The following is a 20,819-nucleotide window of genomic DNA, read 5'->3' on the forward strand; positions in this document are numbered from 1 at the left end:
CAGCACCTAGTTCAGTCACCCGCCCTTGTTAGGGGGAGTATTATTCCCCCTGCAGTGTTATTCAGCCGGTTTCTTCTGCCTCTCCAACTGACTGTCTCACAACTTGGGCTCCCTAAAATTTACGCTTCTGGTAAATAAAGCCATTTTCAAGGCCCGTTGGGAAAACAAACGGTGCTGCGGCCAAAGCGCCGTTCGTACTCTGGTATCCAGGCAAAGGCCGCGCTGCCGCGGCGCCTCGGAGTCCTGGGGGAGCCGCCCCGGGCCGGGGACAACGCGCACGCCAGAAGATGGCGGAGCAGCCGCCCCTCGGGCAGGGGAAGGCCTGAGGCTCTGGGAGGAGGCGTCTCCGTCAGGGAGCGCGGCCCCAGCGCCGCCCGCCGCTCTCAGGCGCTAGGGACGGGCTGGGCCGGGCTGCGGCTCCCCTCAGCGGCACCGCCACCTCACCGCCGCCCCCCCCCCCGGAGAAACTACACTACCCAGAAAGCCCCGCGCGCGGCGGCCCGCGTTACCCAGCGGGCCGCGCGGCGGCGGAGCGATGTCGTGGCGCTCGCGGGGTGAATGAACCGCGCGGCCGAGCGGGAGCGGGAGCTGGGCCGCGGCCGCCCCGCCGAGCGCCACTTCCCGCAGCCGCGGGAGCCGCTCCCCTCCTCCTCCTCCTCCTCCAGCAGCCCCGGGCACGGCCATGAGGCGCGCGGGGCTGGGTAAGCGCCGGGTCCTCGGCGGCGGGGGCGCCCCTTCGGCCGCCTCCTGCTGCTCGGCGGCTCAGGAGAGAGGAAAGTGGGCGGGAGGCTCGGCGGGAGCGGGCCGGGGCAGGCCCGGCTGGGCCGCCGCGGCCGGGAGCGGCGGTGAGGCCGTGCTCCGCAGCTGGACACGGTGCCCGGGGCTGAGGCGACCGGGCAGCAGTGCCGTCCCCCGCGCTGGTGCCCCCGGGCTCCCCCTCCCGCCTCCCCGCCCAGGCGGTGGTGTGTTGTGTGGGCGCAGCCGTGCAACGCGGCTCGGGATCTCTAAGTGCGGAAAAGTACTGTGTCACCCAGTTTCTGGCTCTCTTCACTTTCTAGATCAACGTAACTTACAGAACTGCACTTGGATTTCCAGTTAATACTGCTCTTGCGTGATTCTGCTCTGGCTCTAATGCAATGCTAACTAGAGCCATGTTTCCATGGATGGACAGATTTGTTGCTCTTCAGTCAAATCATTCCCAAGTTTTCAGCTGCTTTTTAATTTTATTACTTCTATATGTTTTCCTGGTATGCTTGGAAAAAAAAAAAAAAACATTTGATGGAAATGCAGAAGTCTCTGAGAGTGCCTGCTGAGTTTTGAGGAGCTTGGGGCCCGTTTTTCAACCTGCAGCCACGTCAATGACTATGAAAGAAACTTTGAACTCCTACGCTATGTTCTGGGACCTCGTAGATGCTGTTACCTCACCATAAAGCTTAGATAGTGTGGTGAAGTTCATGCCCCAGAAGTTTATGATCAAGTTCTATTACTTCTTCCTAGAAAGAAATTTCTCTGAAGTGAATGTTTATGGGCTGATGAATGCCACATAGTTAGACCCATAGTCTCCATCATACTGCCCTCGATTTACTTCTCCACTTTTCTGTTGTTTTTAATAGGATATGTGCAAGTTAAAGCAAATCTTGGAAATGTAGAGGCTAGATTGAAAGTCAACCAGCTCATTATGCTGTATCTGAAAGTGTGAAATAATGGATGTTTGTGAAAAGAACACAAGATAAAGAATGCGTCTTCTTCTAATATGTCTGTGGCAATCAATGGCTTAGGGAACAGCCAGAAAATATGTCTTAAAAAAAATGCTGGAAGGTCAAGAAGAAGACTTAAAGTTTTACTGTGTCCTGTATGACTGTTATCAATGGCAGTAAAATTTGCTGCTTGCATGCAGGTTTATTAAATTTTGCCTTGTCATTTCAACAATCAGTCTAGAATAATGTGTATATATATATTTTTTTAATTAGGCTGAAGATAGAAGCTGGGCACTAGTGCTTCCACCATTGTCTCCAGCTACATCTTGCCTTTTTTTAACCTCCAGTTATGTTATGGTCATGTCTATATTACATGTCCTGTCAGTACAGTAAAGAGCCATGTTGCAAGATGGTCCATAGAACTACCATACTGAAATCTCTGCTCTTCCTTTAAACAGTAGTAGCTAGGCTTCTCCTTAGCGTTTGCAACATATATAAGTAGATGTGCCTATTTAAAAGCTTTGGGACAGTTGTTAATATCTTTTATGTCACAGTCTATATAAAAATCATATAATTGTGGTATTTTGGTCTTAAGCTGTATGGTATATTCACTTATAAACATATTTTTAAATCTTAAATCACTTGATAGGAAATACTGTAGTTAGATGCATTTGTAAAACAAGGACCATGGAAACAACCCTAACTCTCTAAAATGGTTTCTTTTAGTCAACTTTCTGCACTTGGCATGAGTATATTTGATTAAGAAAAAACTAACAGAACTCTCCTCTTGCTGTGGTGAAATGGAAACATGCATTTTACCAGGTCTTGCTGAGAATTTGTCATTGAATAAACTTACAGAACAAAATAAAGTTTACAGATGCAAACTAAAAAATTTCCATTCCTTAGACTGAAAGAATGGCTTTATAGGTTAGTATAAAATGGTATCTATTATCAACATAGCATCATAATTCTCTCTTTTAGGATCTTAATGTGAAGTACCTAAGGTACACAATGAAAGTGGTTAAGAGGTGTAGCTTTATCTGTGAATGTGATTGGTGTCTCTTTCTCTTATCTCGCTTTTTCCTGGAAAAGAAAAAAGGTGTCCAAATGAACAAAAACATAAAGAAGTGTATTGAAGAGGAAATAACCAAAAGCATTCAAAGAATTTTGTGTGGCATTCTAACTAGTTATAATACTAATATTGATTAGTATTATAACTGGATTGATAGTTGAATTAATCTGGTAGGATCTTTATGATAAAGCTTGTAATAGTTCTTTTCTGCTTGCCTTTCTCAGACTTGGACTCTCTTCTTTGGTCGCAGATGTTAGCTTTGAGTCGCACAGTGATTTTTAACTAGAGTGGACGTAGCTTTCAATTTCTGTCCCAGTGCTGCTGTCCAGCTGCTGTTTTTAAGAGATCTTTATTAGAGGTTGGAGGAACTGATTTCCTTCTCTTCTGGTTAGTCTGTCTGCTGAGCTGGTTGGATAGCAGTCCTGAGGCTCCATCACCCAGTAAGCAAAGGCACAGGTGGGAGTAGAATTGCAGAATGATGATAGAAGTGGCACAGTGTTCGGCTGCCTAGCAGACTTGGCTTCTTGTCTAAGTCCTGTTTGTAGAGGTACACATGTAAGGATCGTATTATGCTCTCTTCAAATGTGGTTGTGATCAAATGTTTGAAAACTAATGGCTTAAAAATCCAAGCTGGAAGCCTTTGTTAGAGAATAATCTCAGGAAATACATTTGGAAATAGCAAGTGTGCTTTTCCCCATATGAAGAGCACTTGATTCAATGGTGTTTTCTGTCTGTAATTGCTGGCTATTGTGTTTATAGGTGATGGAGCACCTACTGGTAACTATGGCTATACCAATAGTGGATACAGTGTATATGAAGAAGAAAATGAAAGGTTAACAGAAAGTCTGCGTACAAAAGTCAGTGCCATTAAATCAGTAAGTATGTAATTACAGTATTATCATCACACTCATTGAATTAAATTACATGGACTAGTGAAGCAGTAGATTTAGTTTAGAACATAATTAATGCAAGAAAGAATTATTGTCAGCCAAAATGCACAATGCATTGATTCGTGTAACTGATTTTTCCTTTAATTAGATTGTAGCTCCAGGTGTCCTTTTTGGCTAATCTTGAGGACAGCTACAGTGTTACATACTGGTTATTCTACAGAATGAATCACTGTCCCTGCAGAAACTGGAAACTTGACTTTAGGTCAATGAGTGATCTGCCAATAAATTGGCTCTGGTTAATTTTAGAATTTGGACTACTTCAGCAGAAGTTGATAAGCCAAAATGATGATAACAAAAGCATATGTTGATAAATCTGTAATCTGTAATACAGCTGTCAGAAATAGATGCTAATGTCCTCTGTAAGAGATACTTCCTGTTTTAATGATTCTGATTCCTTCTAGAGATTGAGAACTTCTTCCAAGCAAATCTAAACCAAAGTCTAACTGAAAGACAACTCTGTGATAATTTTTTTTTTTTTTAAGCAACAGTTTGTAAGATTAGCAGTAGATGCTGTTTCTATAGATGTAGTACAAGCCAATGAATTTTATAGACCTAAACTCATTCTAATTCCTACTGCTAATACTGTGGCTTAAAAGTAATTTGTTAGGCTCAAATAGAATTTAAAACCTTTGGTTTAAATTAAGAAATTATTCACCTAAATGATTTAAAATAAGTTAAGGAGATAAAAGGAAAAGCTTTGGCCTTTGTTACAGTATTTCTTTTTGCTGCTTTTTCCCTAGTGTGTTGTATTGCAAATAAGTTGCATTGCAGTTGATAGTGCTCCATGAGTAGCATGTGTGCTCTTTCTGCAGTTTCATCTTCTGCTGCAATGGAATGACCTTGCATTATGGAATCATCTTGAAATTATCTACCTAGAAGACTCATGTAAAATGAGTTTCAGTCTTGACTTGATTATAGATTCCTGTGAAATGCAGCAGTAAGAAATCATGGGATTGAGGTTGTAGCACAAAGATATATGGGCTTTGATTAATCCAAAGCATCAGGGCCTGTTAGCACATTCCCCTTCCCAACTCCCCCCCCCCCCCCCCCCCCCCCCCAAGATGCAGCAGTTGCATTGTTTGTGCTCAGTCTTGTACCTCCTGGCTTCTGACCCTGACCTGCTGAACTGCCTTTCTGGATTGACCTTGGACCGGTCTCATCACTATTCACTGGCTGGGTGGTCTGGACTGTGGCTGACCCTGGTTACTATCTCTGGACTGACCCTGATTTTCCTTGCTGGCTCCTTGTCCTGCTATGCTCCTGGCTTGCCTTTCTTGAGGAGCAGCTTGCTCTTGCTGCTTCCTGATGCAAAGCAGGGAAGGAATAGGCAAGTTCACAAAAGAAATCCTGTTGATAGTGTAGCAGCAACTTGTCAAAAGAGATGTGTTAGCAGGTTACAGGTGTCAGCTCTAGCAACACTGAGTCAAAAAGAGTGCTCTTGAATCTCTGTGCTGTGTTTAAATAGTTTATACAGTTGTTCCAGAAAACAGATTATTGTTACTCAGACTTGAAAGGTTTTTGAAAGTCTGTACAATAATTCTAATAAGGAATTCTCAGTTCAAGAAGAAAAAGGGAGGAAGAGCACTGAATACCTTCTATGACTGTCTAGACTCATATAGTCAAATGATGAATATTTACATTCTTAAGGATTGTTGACAGAATATTGTACATCCAGTTTTTATAACTTCTGGTTCTATTTTTTGAAAATACTAGGTATTTTGTCCACACTTCACCTGGGAAAATACTAGTTTGACTAGTAATGTCTAGTATTTTTAGAATGGATTCTCTAATCTATTTATGTATATGTGATAACTTAATGCTTTTTTTTAATAGCTTTCCATTGAAATTGGAACGGAAGTTAAAAATCAAAATAAAATGTTATCAGAGATGGTAAGTGTTCAGTTACTACTGACTTCTTAATCTTGCCCCATATTTAAACAAAGTTAATGTAAAATGTTCCTTCTTTTTAGTATAAACATTTGCATAAAAATGTTGACAACTTATTATTGTTCATAAAATGTAACCAGTTCAGCAGCAAGATTTCTGTTCACAGAGAATGATGTGTGAGTGTGGTGTTCCAAGGAGCAGCCAAGGTTATTATGCTCCAGATCTGACTATTCGTTTTGTATCAGCAAGCATAGAGTATTATAAAAGACAGTTCTCTTATTTGGACTTAATAATAGAAGAAGGAAGCAAAAAAGAGGGGGGGGAAGGAAGTCGCAAATGCATTTTTTGCTTAAAAGTGAATTTGTTTGTTGGGGGGAGAGGGGGATTGGATCAATGGGCTAAACTTCTTCCTGGTTAATTTTCAGAAGACTTGGAAAAACAGAAAGACTACACTTAACAATGAGGGTACTTTGTTTTCTCATAGTAACTTGGTTTTGCTTTGTTTTTTAAATGTAGGATAATGACTTTGACTCTACGGGCGGACTTCTAGGTGCAACTATGGGCAGACTGAGAACACTCTCCAGAGGGAGCCAGACAAAACTATTATGCTACATGATGCTCTTTGCATTGTTTGTTTTTTTTGTAATATACTGGATTATTAAACTGAGGTGATGAAAGTTATCTTCAGTTTAATTTGCGTAATTTCAACCATAAAACAGTCTGAATTAATGAATACAGTGGTCTAAACTGGCATATTCTGTTAAAACATGATACTGCTGTAAATTGCATTGTTTTAATGCAATATTATATATATTTTTCTTAAGGTATTAGAATCTTTCCCATCAGCCTCTGTTTCAGCTGGATTATTTGTAAATATGCAGAAACCACTAGCACATTAGGTTGCCTTTTTTAGGGCAGAATATTTTTTTAAAATTAGCTTAAACAAACAAAAAAACCCCTCCAAAACAAAGATTGTTCAGATGTGGAGAATCACAGAATTACAGAGCTTTATCTTTGATTCTACTTTTCATTCTGGACCATGCTCTAAATTACAGCTCCAGTTTCAGGCATATAGTAATTTTTAGGTTGTAGAAGCACAAAGAATACTTGGATCTTACTGAATTGAATTTTATTTATGGATTTCTAAAGGATTGGCCTGAAGCTAACAAATGTAAAAATGGTGCACCAAGGACTATTTTTGATGCCCAAAGGGATGAAGGCTAATAGTCTGCATATTCTGGAAGCTTAAACTTTGTGTTTTAGGGATAAGCTGTGTAAAACTGGATTTTTTTTTTTTTAATGTGGCTAAGTAATGCTTACACATCTATTCCTTTAAGCAAATGCCTTGGGTCGTTCAGATCAACCAATATGGACACAATATAAATGTTTTCCTTATGTTTTATATTTAAAGAATCTGAAATTTACTGATTCCATTGAATCACTAGAACTTTTGTCAGTAGTATGTTCACTTTTCCATCGATAATGATCTCTAAAGCTGCATGATATCTGAAATGTGAGATCAGATATTTTGACTTTTATATTGAGGTGTATAATGATGCACCTGTTGAAGGCACTCTCATGTTAACCTTTTTTTTATGACTTAGTTTTGGCTCACCAAATAGTTTCTTATACATGAAGCTATTACATTGCCGAGTTCAACATTTACAGAATCAAGTTTCCTAGCAATTGAAATTGTATTTAAAATTTTTTGAATAACTTTTCTAGAAACACTGTATAGTGTTTTGTCCTGAATAACTTAATTACAAACTGATAAATAAAGCGTCCTGGAGTACTCTAGCTAGTATGTAGTTTGTTTATACGCATTCTTTTCTAGTGCAGAATACCAGGCTTTTTTTGGAAGTGTTGCTGCATGTAAAGAGTTAGAATTGTGAGAGGATCACTATTAAAATAAGAAATGGAGGTGTAAGCTACATGGTTCTTTCATGTTAGATTTCATATGTTAACAAGTGTATGGCAGATAAAACACTTGTCTAATACAATACATTTATACTGAATGTGTAAAAGTAAATAAAGTGCAAGTATTTCTAGCTGATTTAATCTTTGACTGTTAAAAGATCTATAAAATTTCTGCAAAAAAACAGAAAATCTGAATATTAACACCAGAATAATGTGTGTTCTTCATTTAAGAATTACTAGGCTTGTTAAGCAAGTATAATGTTCCCAAAGCCAACCCATAGGATATAATTTGCCATCCAAAATTGATGCACTTTTATAATTTTAATGAAACTGTGGAGTGGAAGGTACCTAGTAAGTGAGATAGATAATTTTTGACATAACTCTTTGACAATCGCACTCTGACAGTTGATCATCTTCTAGAAATATATTTAGTTGTCATCTCACATCAGCTTTTTTTCTTTGTGGCTCTCAAACATGATGCCTGAACAATTTCTAGACATTTTTTTTTTCTTAGTAATCAAGCTGTTTTACTAGTAAATACAAATAGTTTTTAACTATCAATATTAAGTAGAAAATGCATAGATACAACTAGTTACATGGCTGATGCACTTATCTTTGCTCTTAAGAATATGCTATTGTTGCCCTTAAGTCTTGACAGAACACATTAATCATAAAGTCTCTTACCTGTCCTTCAGGTCATGTGTAAAGTAGACAGGATTTCAGTTTTAAATCTAAAAACAGATTTAAAAGGTAATTTGTGCAGAATAGGAAATCTTCCTTGCTTTCTGAAAGAATACTTAGTTTTCACATTCCGATCACTGTTTTTTCCCAACCTTCTTAAGTAGTGGGATGGGAGGGGATAGAGGGAGAAGGAATGGTAAAAATCTTACATCTCTATCTTCCTTTCTCTGTTTCCTCATTTAAAGATGGGTGTCTTAATTTTTTATTTATTTATCTAGACAGTACTAAGTTGGGGGGGAGAAGAGTGGGAGGAAGAAAATCTAAGCACAAGTAGTATATTGAACTCTTCAAACAGTTTTTTTTACATCTATATTTTTAAAGGATGGATCTGACTCTAAATAACTTGTTTATTAGAAGAGGCACAAGGACTTTTTAATTAAATAGATATAATTTCTTTAGGCTGTTTTAATTTGGAACATGAACTTTTTGAACTGAAAGGCAGATAAGTGAATGTTATGTATTCAAAACTTTGTTTCACATTTCTGTATGTCTTTACCTTATTTTACATTTGAAGCAAGTACAGGATGTAAAATGTTTCAATTCACTTCCAGGAAAAGGTTAATTTTCAGCATAAAATCTGAAAAATCCTACAAGTTTTCTTAGAACAGTTAAGATAACTTGTGTAAAAATAGAACTGTCTTGAGGATATTTCATTAAAGAAAGGGAAATAGCCATTGAGGAGAACCATGCATTGCAACCTCAGAATTTTCTTCTGGAACTGCTTTTGGTTTTGTGGTGGTTTTCTGGTAGAAAACTATTACTCTAAAAGTCTTTAGAATTCACAAATAGTGGTTAGCAAGATTTCAAGGTGTTATAATATGGCCTTGTAGAGTAAAATATTCTATATATGGGATGTTATAGAAAAATAGTCTTACAAAGTTGTGGTTTATTGTATCAGTTGCATGAGAACGCTGCAATATGCCCATTCTTATTTTTGAAAATTTTACACAATTTTAACACAATATTTATGTATTGTTTCTCAATTTAATGTAATGTAGATTCTTCCTAGCAGCTATACAGATATTTCCATACAAAAGGAAATGTCATCTTTTAAATATTAAACTGTTAACCTTACAGTACAATGGAAATTTCTTAGAAAATGCTTAACGCTATTGTTTGGTTATAAGGACAATTCTACTGAAGTTTTTTTTTGCAGGAAGACAGGCTGTATCTTCTGACTTAAAAAGCTGTTTTAGGAAGAGTTGCTGATGTTGATTTTGAAGGTATGGCTGATATATAAGTAAATGTAAAGAATAATTTTTAAATAACAAGTTAAGAATTGATGCTTATAGTGGATGTATATTTCAGTGAGATATTTTGTGACATCACACTAATTTTGGAAATATTTCATTTATTAAACACTTCTGCTTTAAGGCAATTGCAGCATATAATATAAATTGCACCATCTCTCATAAGTTTAAGCAATAACAAGCAACTTTGTTATTAACATGTTTAGCTTTAATTTTTTCCTTAATGATTACAGACAAAACATGATAATCTTACTGAGGAAATTCAGACCTCCAAAAGCTTCACGTATAATTAAACAGTTGTTTGTAGACTTTAAAAGCAAAAGTCAACTCTTGCTCCCACTACCAAACATCAACGACAGAGCATAGTACAAGTCAAAGTGAATAAATTGAAGATCACAGTTCCCTATGCTACTATCTTATAGGGAAACTTGGGATTTTGACTCCGTTCTGTTGAAGGCACTCAATTTGATGATTACTAGCTAAAAGTGAAAGTGTGGAAGGTACAGTTAATTGAGAGCAAAATTACTATTCCCATATTTGACTATGGAAGGGAATAATTTGTGCCATAATACTTTGCTTTCAAGATCAATAATTTAATATAGCTTTACCCTGAAATTTGTTTAGGCTACTAGGGAAATTCCAGCTGTAGCCGTATGTTTAATTGGTGGCTTAGATACTCTAAAATGTAGGTATACATTGACTAAAGAAGACAGCTGCTTAGTATGGGTGATTAGTATGGATCAGTAGACCACTCAAAGCAGTAACCACTCTACTAAATGAAAAAAATCTTGCAGTAGGCCATATGCTTTCAAACTGCTTCTCATCAACATATTGACAAATATGTAGAACATGCAATATTGATCAAAGACCATGACAAGCATTTCATTGGCAAAATTACTGGTAAGTTTTCTTCTTATTTTACCGTTGAAATGTGTGTTGCCCTGTTACCTTCAGTAGGTAGGAAAAGCCATGCTCTTGAGTTATTAAATTTTCAAGAAAGGGGAGATGTGCTATTTTTTGGGAAGTGTTTCCATGTATTTGCATATGATAGAAAGCATGGTTTCATCTGTACCACCTCCTATTGACATTAATCTCAAGTCTCTGTAGAAATAGAAAGGACAAATTAATACATTTGCATGCTATATTGATAGAACAAATACAGATTTGTTGTTCTATGCATTTAATATGGAGCTGCTTTTATTACATTGAAACCTCTTGTTTACAGAAGCACATACACTATATACAGGTGTTACCAGCACTGTAAATACCCTTCTGTGTAGTAGGACATTGCTAGTTCAATATCAGAAAGCTTAAGATATAATTTGGCATGTTCAGTTTTCAGATTATTTCCAAAATAACATTAACTTGTCAAACCACTATGCTTAAGACTTTTCTCAGTATATTATTGGCCCTGCCTAAGCCCAGCAAGAGCTCCTGCAGCTGAGCTCTGAAGAGACTTCTATTTAGGTCCCATCACTTTATTTAGGTCCCATCACATTTACATATAATGTATCACTGGCTCTAGCCATGGTTTTCTGGCACAGTTGCTGGACTGCTTGCTCGGGTTACCTATGTGTTACATACTTATGCCAGTTGTTTGCAGAATGCCTCATCTACTATGCCTCCTCTTGCTGAGATGGTCCGTAATGCCCCTTGCAACATCCCTAGTGTTCCCTTGCAGTTGGATTTTAAGAGTGGAGGGAGAGTTTGGGGAGCAAGCAGCGAAAAGTGTTGCAGCACTAAACTGTGCTCAACTGTGTGGTAAAGAGTTGTCCTTCGATGCATAAGGCACTGTAGAATTATATGTTCTTTGACTGAGAAGCATCTTGGTCTCCCTAATAGTTATGTGAGATCTGGCAAAACTTTAGTATAAATCCTTATCAGTATTACAGGTCTCTGCTTTAAAAAGGAAAGGCTGCTCCAAGCCTATTTAATTTTGATTTGATGGTTCTAACAGGACTCATTTAAAAGCTGCCATTTATATCACAGAGTCATCCCTAACAGTATTGCCCAAGTTCCCTGTGCTATCCAGATTACATACTACTGTGCACCTTAAGCAGTTTTCTTCATAAACTTCATCCTCTTTGGGGAGAAAGCCCCCCAAACAAAACAGTTCTAAACTACCACTCCTTAATTCAGTAGCCTGAAAACTTCCTACCTTCCTAAGGGCTTTGTTGAAGGCAACAGAGCTAGAACAACAATATGTTATTTGTTCTTTGTGCTGTGGTGCTCTCTGCTTTTTCAAGCTGCAGAAACCCCCGGCAATGCTTAGCATCTTGCATTTTCACAGCACTGTTTCAACAGTAAGTAATTAATCCTCAAAACTCCTCTGTAATGCAGATAAAAATCCTCAATTTGCAGCAGGAATCCTGGACACATGCAGCTTGTTTATATGAAGTTATAAATAGGCAGTGGTAAGATCCGGCTTTGGTGCTGTGACAGATAAGTAAGACTATTTAATAGCCATTACATAAATGTGTTTGTGTTTATATTAAAAAAAAAAGAGTGGTGTGCAGGTGTGTCTTTATAGAATTGCTGATGATTTTATTTTTGTATCTATGGGTAAGAAAAGGAATATTGCCTCCAGCATTGACAAACAGGCAACCAATACAAATCTCTTCCCTGTGGAGAAAGGACAGAATGTTTTACCTAGTTTAAGAGGATCAAGATGACAAAAGACTTGAATGATATTAATCTAGCAGCCCTCTTTTGGGAAACAGAATCACTGTCAACATAAGGAAACAAAAACATGGGACTAACTATCCTGCCAGGAATTCTATGAGGAAGCTAGGGAAGATGACAAAAGATGGTAGGCTTGTATATAAGCTATTTATTTTAAGTTTATGTTTTGATCATTAATACTATATCAATAATACGTGTGTGTGTGTATGTATATATATAAATAAATATATTGTTTCAGATGGGCTTCCTCTGGAATGCTTTTGCTCTGAAAAAGCAACGCTTTGCTTTCTGATTACTCAGTAGTCTCCTCATTGCCCCCACGACAGACCTGCATGTTTTGAAATATCTTCAACTTTGCTGAGGTGATCACTGACCTATGGTTCACCGTTATCTGGGGGGCAGAGGATCATGAGTCCAGCTCTTGGTAAGGCAAAGGAATCCTTTTAGGCCTTAATAGGGTAGTTTTGAGAAGGCTACACTGTGGCAGCTGGGGTACTATACAATATATTGTCAAGAGCCCGTTGAGGAACAAGTCTGTAACACACTAAGCAGTTAAGTAAGGTATAATTTTGAGGAACTGGACTTTTAGCTATTTGCTGAATTCTGTTTTCCTCCAAAAGTAGAGGTGGGGATCAGAATGCTCAAGCAGTTTGCCTGAAGAAAAAGATAAATTCTAACTATTTTATTCTGTTCCTCCCGAAATACTCCCTGAAAATAATTTCCTCTCATTCAGGAGATCCCATGCACCTGAAACATCAACTTTAGATGATAAGATTTTTTCTCCTCAACCAAGTCAAGAGATATAAATGTTAAGAAGCAATCATTTTTTCACAGATGAAAAAAACATTCATGTCATCAGTGCTGAATTTAAGAATTATACTTATGAGGGAAGGTGAGGAACCCTTTCTCCCCACCAAACTCAAGCCATTTTATCAACAATTTCTGGTTAGGTAGCAAAGGGCACAAAAAGGACCCTCCAGGCTGTCAAATGTCCTGTCTCCATAGGTACCATAACATATAACCTCCTTCAGAAATTTTTCAGGCACTGCTTTAAGGGAGTTTGTTGTGTTTTTTTTCCACTCAATATTTCACTATTCTAATTTGAAGCTGTCACATAACAAACTTACTCTAATGATTAAGAACTCTCTAATTTACAGCCTAAGCATGTTCCTAACTAGTATAATCCATTTATTCCGATGCCAGTTTAACTGGCATCCTTCAGTTCAACTCCCCTCTTTTGGCTGGTATTTACCCCTCTGCTGTACCCATAGACAGCAACTCAGCCTTTGTTTTTCAAAAGCCAAGCTGTCTTTTTACCTTGTCTATAAACCTTTTGATCCCCACTCATTCTAAAAGTCAGGGCTGGTAGTTGTTTGAGTCTGAGGTCTTCCTTCAGCATAATTTTACTAGGTATAAAGTAGGAACGTGAACCTAACTCACAGTGAACACAGGGTCAGTGAGCATCAGTAAAGTTTCTGAACTTGTAACATGCTATACAAGCACAGAGACTGCAGTTAACACCACCCTATAAACCACTCTCTTCAGCCTCAAGCTAATAAAACCTTACAGCATCTTGTAGCTCTGCATCCTACAACCATTTGCTACCTACAATCAAAGATCTGCCTCTGCTCAGGTAGCCACTCTAAATTATATTTTCCTCTTGAAAGCCATATGGTATTATGATCTGAAAAGCCCCTTCTATTCACAAACACTGTGAAGGAGGCTGCTACACTATCTTCACATAACTTTAAAGGCCTGAGAAAATAAATGAAGTCTTTATCTTCCCCTTTTCTGGCAGGAATTGTTGGAATTACCAGCGCTCCTTTGATGTGGGGAAGAAACTGAGAACTCTGTTGAGAGTGAGTTTTGGCTAATGCAGCTGTGTGGGTTCTGTTTTTCTGCATCAGCCTAGCATTGACTTCATGGCAGTGATTTCTCAGAGATTCTGTTCCCTGCTTCCCTGGTTGGGAGGGCATTGGTACTGTGTCTTGCTAAATCCTTCCAACAGCTTTTTAGCTCAGAATATCACTGTGTTTGAAAAGACTATTTAAATGCTTCTTCCTTTCAGCACAACATGCACTTGATGATTACAAAAGGCTAACACTTTTTTCTTACAACATTATCTTTTTAAATTTGTACTAGTGGCAAGATTTTCTCCATAAAACGTACTGATGTACCCTCAAGATTATTATCTTGTGGTCTCTTCCATTTTCAGAGTAGCTAGATTGTTTATAGGCCATCAAAATTAAACATAATCTAGAAGATACTTTAATCTAGAGGGATAAAATGGATCTGGTACTACCCAGTGTGGCAGCCTCTAGCCAAACTAGCACAGAACAGCTAACCAGTGGTTGCGCACAACAATTTTCATGACCTTGCCCATTTCCTCCAATGGGGATTTTGGAAGAAACATCTGTGCAGGAGTGGGTATGACCTTGGCCTGTTCTGGAGCATAGCTTCACTTTAATGTCACATCATTGTATGGTTACCTACTTTGATTTCCCATATTAGAGCTAGATGTCATGTGCTCCATCTTCTAAAATCCCTCTTCCCCCAGTTATCTGGACATGCAGGACCATGATACAGCAAAGGTAGACTTCCAGAGTTTGCTATGCAAGCCTGGGACCAGGTCTTTGCCCCCCCCCCCTTTTTTTTTTTCCTTCAGTGCTCTTTCCCCTTACTCCTTGTCCCACAGAAATCATGAGAGAGTGAACCTTTCTGCCTTCCACATCAAGCCCAGGCCTAGACTCATGCTAGTTTAGTCATGCTTTGTAAAGAATGAAAGAATAAAAAAATGAAATAAAGAATGAAACTGAATATTTCAATTCATATTTTAAACATTTGAGGAACATAAAAAATAATTTAGAAGGAAATGCATTACTTATTCAAAGAAATTCAACTTAAAAGCTATATGGAAGTTTGATTTTTACTTATCCTTAATTAAAAATAAAAACTCATATTGCAATACCTAGGTGACCATAGAGGGGAAAAAACTGTTTCCTTCTGTAACTCTATGTATTTGGCAATGCTATTTTTACACTTTCTCTATTTCACATGAGTAACTGATCAATATTTTCTACTTTTGCTTTCTTGAGCCTTTCACAGTGCAGCAAGGAAAGAAGTCTAGCATTCTTTCTGTTACACCCCCACAAGAATAAAACCTGTAAGAATTAGCAGCAGTTAGAAACAGTGTTTAGTGCTTGAAATGATCTTAATTAAAATAAAAAAACCACCTTTTTTTAAGAGGGTAAGGTGACAAATTCTTTCCATTTTCCTGGAAGTGTACATAACTGCTACTAAAATACATAGATCAGTAGCTGAAATTAAAAAAAAAAATCATGTGATGAAGTCTGAAAAATTGCAGTATATTTACTACAAAATTTTTCCCTCCCTCTGGTCTCTCATAACCTGGGGTTTTCATATAGATGATAACTTCCTTCAGTAATTGATCTTCCCTAAGTCTTGATATCTTCGAGGCATTTGTTAGAGGGGAGAGAAAAATAAACAAACACAAATGCCAGTCTGTCTCTCTCCTTCTCCAGAATCATGCCAGGAGAGTAAAGTCTGGAAAGTCCAGTCCACTCCTATTGATTTATATATTGTCTTGTATAAAATATTTCTATTAAATCCTTTGATATTTGGGCTCAAAACTTTTTCCAAACTCATTCTCCTTCTCAGAATCCCTCCAACTGAAGATGAAACATCTAAGAAGTATAAAAAATCAGCCTAAAACAGCTATCTATAATTACTCCTTCCAGAGAATACTGTACTTTAGAAAAGTCGCATGTTCTACAAAGTATAAAAGACTAATGATTTAAAAATGATGTTTGTGAATAAAGTAAATTGGCAAATAGTTTTGTGTGGGATCTGTTTAATATCTCCCCACCAACACTGATAAATAACTCCAATTCAAAGACATAATGTACTAACCATGCATTATGCTGTGTGGTCTTTGAGGAGTAACAGCCTGACATGTCAGACACTAACATTTCCTTGGAAACTTGGTAACGCTTATGCTGCAAAAATCTTTGTACATTATGGCTGAATGAATGTCATGCTGTGCAGTTATGGTAAGTGCTGCTTGCTACTTTACCAACATCACAGTGACGTGAATGGTTACTCAGACTGCTGCACAAAAAAGAACTATTTTAAGAAAATTGCCGCTTTGCTTATCATTAGAGATTAACAGGATTATAACATGAACTTGTAATTGTTTATTTAGGTAATATTCTACTTCAGTCTTCCTGGAGCTTGTGGTTAGTCAGTAATGGAATTTTATTGATTCACAGAAAATGTTAGTGTGTGGATATCCCAAGTCTTTTAACCTCATTTATTTTAGAGGCAGAAAGATATGTTTCTTTAACCAGCTGACATAGTTGATACTAATAGGAAATATACTCTGTATTTCTTTTCAGGAAAGCAAAAATGTGACCGTAGTAGTGTGCTTAGAAATTACTCTGGAATTCATATAGCAAAGCTCTGCCCAGAATTAGCAATAATATACAGGGGTAGGAAATCTAAAGAAAAGTCAAAGCTATATAAATGCACATGGATTCATCTCTACACATTACTACTTTGATAGTAAGTGCTTTGAGACAGGATTCATTTTAGTCAGAGTGCCTACTGCAGTTGCTTGCAGCTTCTGCATCATTGGGAACCATTAGCTGCTAATAAAAAGGTTGTGAAAAAAGTAGCTAAAAAAACCCATCATATTGACAGCTGGCTTAAAGCCACCATGGAACAGTCTGCACCTTCACTGGAAAATTTCAGGAATCCACAAATCAACAAAGGTTGAAGATCTCTCTGCCCTACCACAACAGTATTTTTGTTCATAAAATGATATTAAAAGCAGAAAGAATAACTTCTAACTCTGATGAACTGTGCCCTGCAACTCCAATGTCAATGGTTTTGTCACTTAAGAAGGTGAACGCTGCAGAAAGACATACTTGAGACTAGAGAGCTTAGCTTTTCCGTTTGCCAGAAGGGAAAGTGACTCTTAGACCATATTACCTATGCTACATGGGTGAGGCATCAGAGTATGACCCGAGAGTTTGGATCCCCCCACAAACAGACAAACTAGGAAAAGGACAGGAGTTAAACATCAGAAAGTATTTCTCTTTCTCTCCCTGTTGTATTGGTTTAAACAGAAGAGACATATCAGGAAATTATTGACAGGTTTATATGCCACTCTCTAGCATAGTTTCTACTTTTCTGCTGTTTTCTACTTTTTTGGAATAACCTTCATTACTCCAAACAAATCAACATGCTATAAAGAAATGAGTTATAGATTTTTTTTTAAAAATGTTCTGTTCTCACTTTACACAGACATAACATTTATCAAAACTTTGACCTAACTGAAGCACTGATTTTGCTAACTTTTGTTTAGGTATTGTATTATGAGGGCTGAACTGAAATCTGTTATAGTAAGAAAATGAAAGTTCCATGTTGGTTCTCCTAGAGGAGGGCCTTTTTAGCATGAAATTAAAGAGGACAAATATCCCACATAATTTCTCATTTCATATTTTTCTTACATCAGTAAAGGAATTTCCCATATTCACCACTCATTTGCTTACCTGTAAAATCTGCTCACCAGGACCTCACTGGTGAATCCCATTCCTCCCCAAAATTGAAGACAACTATCAGTCACCTCACGGGCCAGACGACCTGCCTTTAGCTTAGCCATGGAAGCAAGTTTGGTCACATCATTGCCTTCTACATAAAGAGCTAAAAAAAACAACAAAAAAAACCCCCAAAACCCACAGTTGTACACAGAGTCTCTAATCACCACCTGTCTCACTGCCAATTGTCTCCCCATATTCCTTTCTAAAGAACCTGAGAAGGTTCTTTACATTAAGAAAAATACGTCTGAGAAGACAGACGTGGAAACTCACCAAGAGTCCGGTAGAGCAGGGAGCGAAGGAGTTCCACCTCTGTTGCTAACTCTGCCAGGCGGAAGTGCACTGCTTGGTTATGCAGTATTGACTGATCGAAGGCTTTTCTCTGACGAGTGTAGTCAATAGTTTCTTGTATTATATTTTCCAGTGGTGTCAGGACTTCAAGAATCAAAGCACAGAACAACACATCGTTTTACTCAGATCTTTTCAACAAGAAGGGAAACAACACATTGTACAAACAGTACATTAGGTTTTTTGAAGTAAATTATTCCATATGCTCAGATTGGGAGGCCTAATTTAAGTTCTTACAAAATGTCTGTCATTCCCATGTACCTTGAAGACAGATTCTTTACACCTGACAGATGATTTTTACACCCCAAAATGACAAAATTCAGAGGAGAGTGGGGGGGGGGGAGCAGGGAGGAAAAGTAAAAGAGAGAAGTACTTCTAATGACAAATATGAATACTTTATCCTTAGGGCTTTTTATCATTTGGGGCTCTATCAAAAGCTTGTGACAACTCCTGCTTTCCAGGCTATGTGAGTTCTAAAAGGTCTGTTACAATCTCAAAAGAAAGTCTGAAGGCACACAGTCTGCTCATTGAGGAATGCAGTAGAAATATACATTCAAGAAAGCTTTCATACGGTAGAAACCTATTCAGAGCTCAAAGAGCATGAATAGGCTGTTCACTGTTTGCATTCTGTGATCCAAAATCCCAATAAATAAAGGAAGGGAAAAATATTAAGCTTCACAGCCATGTTTAGTAAATTCTAAACTGTGCTTCTCACAGAAACAGAACCAAAGCAGAAGACTGCTGGAAGACAGATGAAAGAGAGAGAGAGGAGAAACTCTGCTTTAAAGTAAGATGACTAGTTCATTGCAATTGTTTTGAGCAACCTTAGAGGGACTCTGTTTTAAACATAAAGAAAAAGGAAAAGAGTTTGCTTTCTAAGACAAACCAGCCCTGAAATGGAGGACTAGGTTATCATCTCTTGCAAATTAGCTAGGGTAACATCAGGTACTGAATCAACGCAGAAGAATTTTGTTTGACAAATGTGGAATCATGGTCGTTATGGCAAACCATAGGGAGAGTGGAGAGAATTCACAAATTCATCCGTATGAGAAGAGTCACATTTTCTCTTTTGAAAGTATGCATATCCATATATATGAAATTTACAATCTGAAATGCAAAAATTGGAATCCAAAATGCAAAATACAACCAAGCCTTGGTTACTACAAAATTCCTTTTCCCATCTACCATGGCTCTCCCAGTTTATCCACATGACAGTGCCTTACAGGATCCCTCTGTGCTTCCAGATTCTCTTTTGCATCATTTTCAAGACCACCTCTGCTTATATTTCTGTGCTCATATACAAACTTTGTATCCCACCGGTTCCTCCCCTACATGACCATTTATCAACTCTTCCACAGAGCACCATTTTTCGCATTCTGTCCCCACACTCCAGAATGTGATCAGCTTTTCTTGTTCCTTAAATATTTCCCCTCCTTTTACAAACAACTACCCTCAATGCTTATTTTGCAAAAGAGAATACAGAATAATGTTCTAGTTTCATCTGTATTAACACACTAGTCTATGCTGCTACTCTACTGCTGGTTCTCTAGACAAGAAAAAAAAAATGCTTTTTTGAGGGACAGCTCTTGTTCAGAGGGAACAACCTTGTTCTTTTGAAGGACCATGTTACACAATGCTATAACATGTAAGACATTAGCAGATTTTTCCTTGTACTTCTATGGTCTCTAGCTTGAGAGATGCTATAGAAAATGGTGTCTAAGAATCTCTTGTCCCTTGCCCTCAACCTGATACCTAGGAAGTGTATAGCAGAGTCTGAGCTGCTGGGAGGGAAACTAAACAGTACATGCTAATGCTAGGAAAGTAGAAGTGAGGTGGGAGGGATGAGGAATCCCTCGCTTTGTGTTGGTCTATCAGAAGAAGGCAATCCAGCCTGGCTCATGTGGTTCCCAGCAGCCAGCACCTGGGAGAGAAGAAATGAGGAATGTCCAAGAAGGGGCAGGAGCAGGACTGATTGCGAAGCAACAAAACAGCACCTATTTAGATCCTGATTGCAAATAGGCTGAAGGTCACAAAGGGGGGGTTGGCCCATCTCTGCTCAGGCTGCTAGAACACATGGGGCTGGGAGCAGGGAGCCTGAGCTCTCACAGTGTCTGCATGTGCTTCACTACCTCCTTCCTGCCCCCATGTCTCAGCTAATCCATCCTCCCTGTTTCTCCAATATTCCTTTAGCTGTCATCTCTATCCTTCTACTTGTTTCTGGAAGCTGTCATCTGCATACAGAAATAAACAGGAAATCTTCAAAGGACAGGTATTAGAGCTATGAACATAGCTCTAATAAGGCAAGGCTTAACTGTGCAGCAAACAGCAATGACATGCAGCATGCCATGAATACCATGAGTGACAACAGCCTTTTACAACATAATAGCATACAATACTTTGTTAATCATATAAGTACAGACAGAGAAATGTCATTCTTAACAGTGAAACTCATTTTCTCTCTGAACTTCTATCTTTTTTTAGTGTACTTGTATATTTGTTTCCTCTTCTGTCATATAATCTTCTCCATATCCTCAGGTAATATTGAATCCATTGGTTTTGACTGACAGCACATGCAGGAATTATCATTCTGGAGTGGCCTAAGGACAATACAGTCCTCTAGACACCAGAGATCTTGAAGATCTTCAAGTTCAAAGACC

General features: G+C 38.3%; 2 protein-coding genes across 2 annotated transcripts in view; one reads left to right on the top strand and one right to left on the bottom strand.

Moving 5' to 3' along the window:
• The first annotated feature begins 507 nt into the window (after positions 1-507).
• On the top strand, positions 508-6,287 carry BET1 (Bet1 golgi vesicular membrane trafficking protein). The gene is made up of 4 exons (XM_067291681.1): positions 508-701; positions 3,529-3,644; positions 5,553-5,609; positions 6,123-6,287. The coding sequence occupies exons 1-4, from the start codon at positions 683-685 to the stop codon at positions 6,276-6,278; spliced, it is 348 nt and encodes a 115-aa protein (XP_067147782.1). The 5' UTR covers positions 508-682; the 3' UTR covers positions 6,279-6,287.
• Positions 6,288-9,700: 3,413 nt separating this feature from the next.
• The window catches only part of LOC106483518 (probable acyl-CoA dehydrogenase 6), a 91,272-nt gene continuing 80,153 nt past the window's right edge, over positions 9,701-20,819 (bottom strand). The window contains exons 7-9 of the mRNA XM_067292192.1: positions 18,088-18,249; positions 17,770-17,920; positions 9,701-10,615 (exon numbers count right to left, since the gene is read on the bottom strand). Of these exons, the coding sequence (XP_067148293.1) occupies positions 10,525-10,615; positions 17,770-17,920; positions 18,088-18,249 (404 nt within the window). The 3' untranslated portion in view covers positions 9,701-10,524. The remainder of the gene's footprint in view (positions 10,616-17,769; positions 17,921-18,087; positions 18,250-20,819) is intronic.

This window comes from Apteryx mantelli, chromosome 2 (genome assembly GCF_036417845.1).
Source record: "Apteryx mantelli isolate bAptMan1 chromosome 2, bAptMan1.hap1, whole genome shotgun sequence".
In the NCBI taxonomy this organism is placed as follows: domain Eukaryota; kingdom Metazoa; phylum Chordata; class Aves; order Apterygiformes; family Apterygidae; genus Apteryx; species Apteryx mantelli.

What these genes read in the sequence shown, in the direction of transcription:
- BET1 (XM_067291681.1), top strand. An exon ending in AAGTCAGTGCCATTAAATCA is followed by an intron (nt 3,645 to 5,552) that starts GTAAGTATGTAA and finishes TTTTTTTAATAG; the next exon opens with CTTTCCATTGAAATTGGAAC. An exon ending in ATAAAATGTTATCAGAGATG is followed by an intron (nt 5,610 to 6,122) that starts GTAAGTGTTCAG and finishes TTTTAAATGTAG; the next exon opens with GATAATGACTTTGACTCTAC.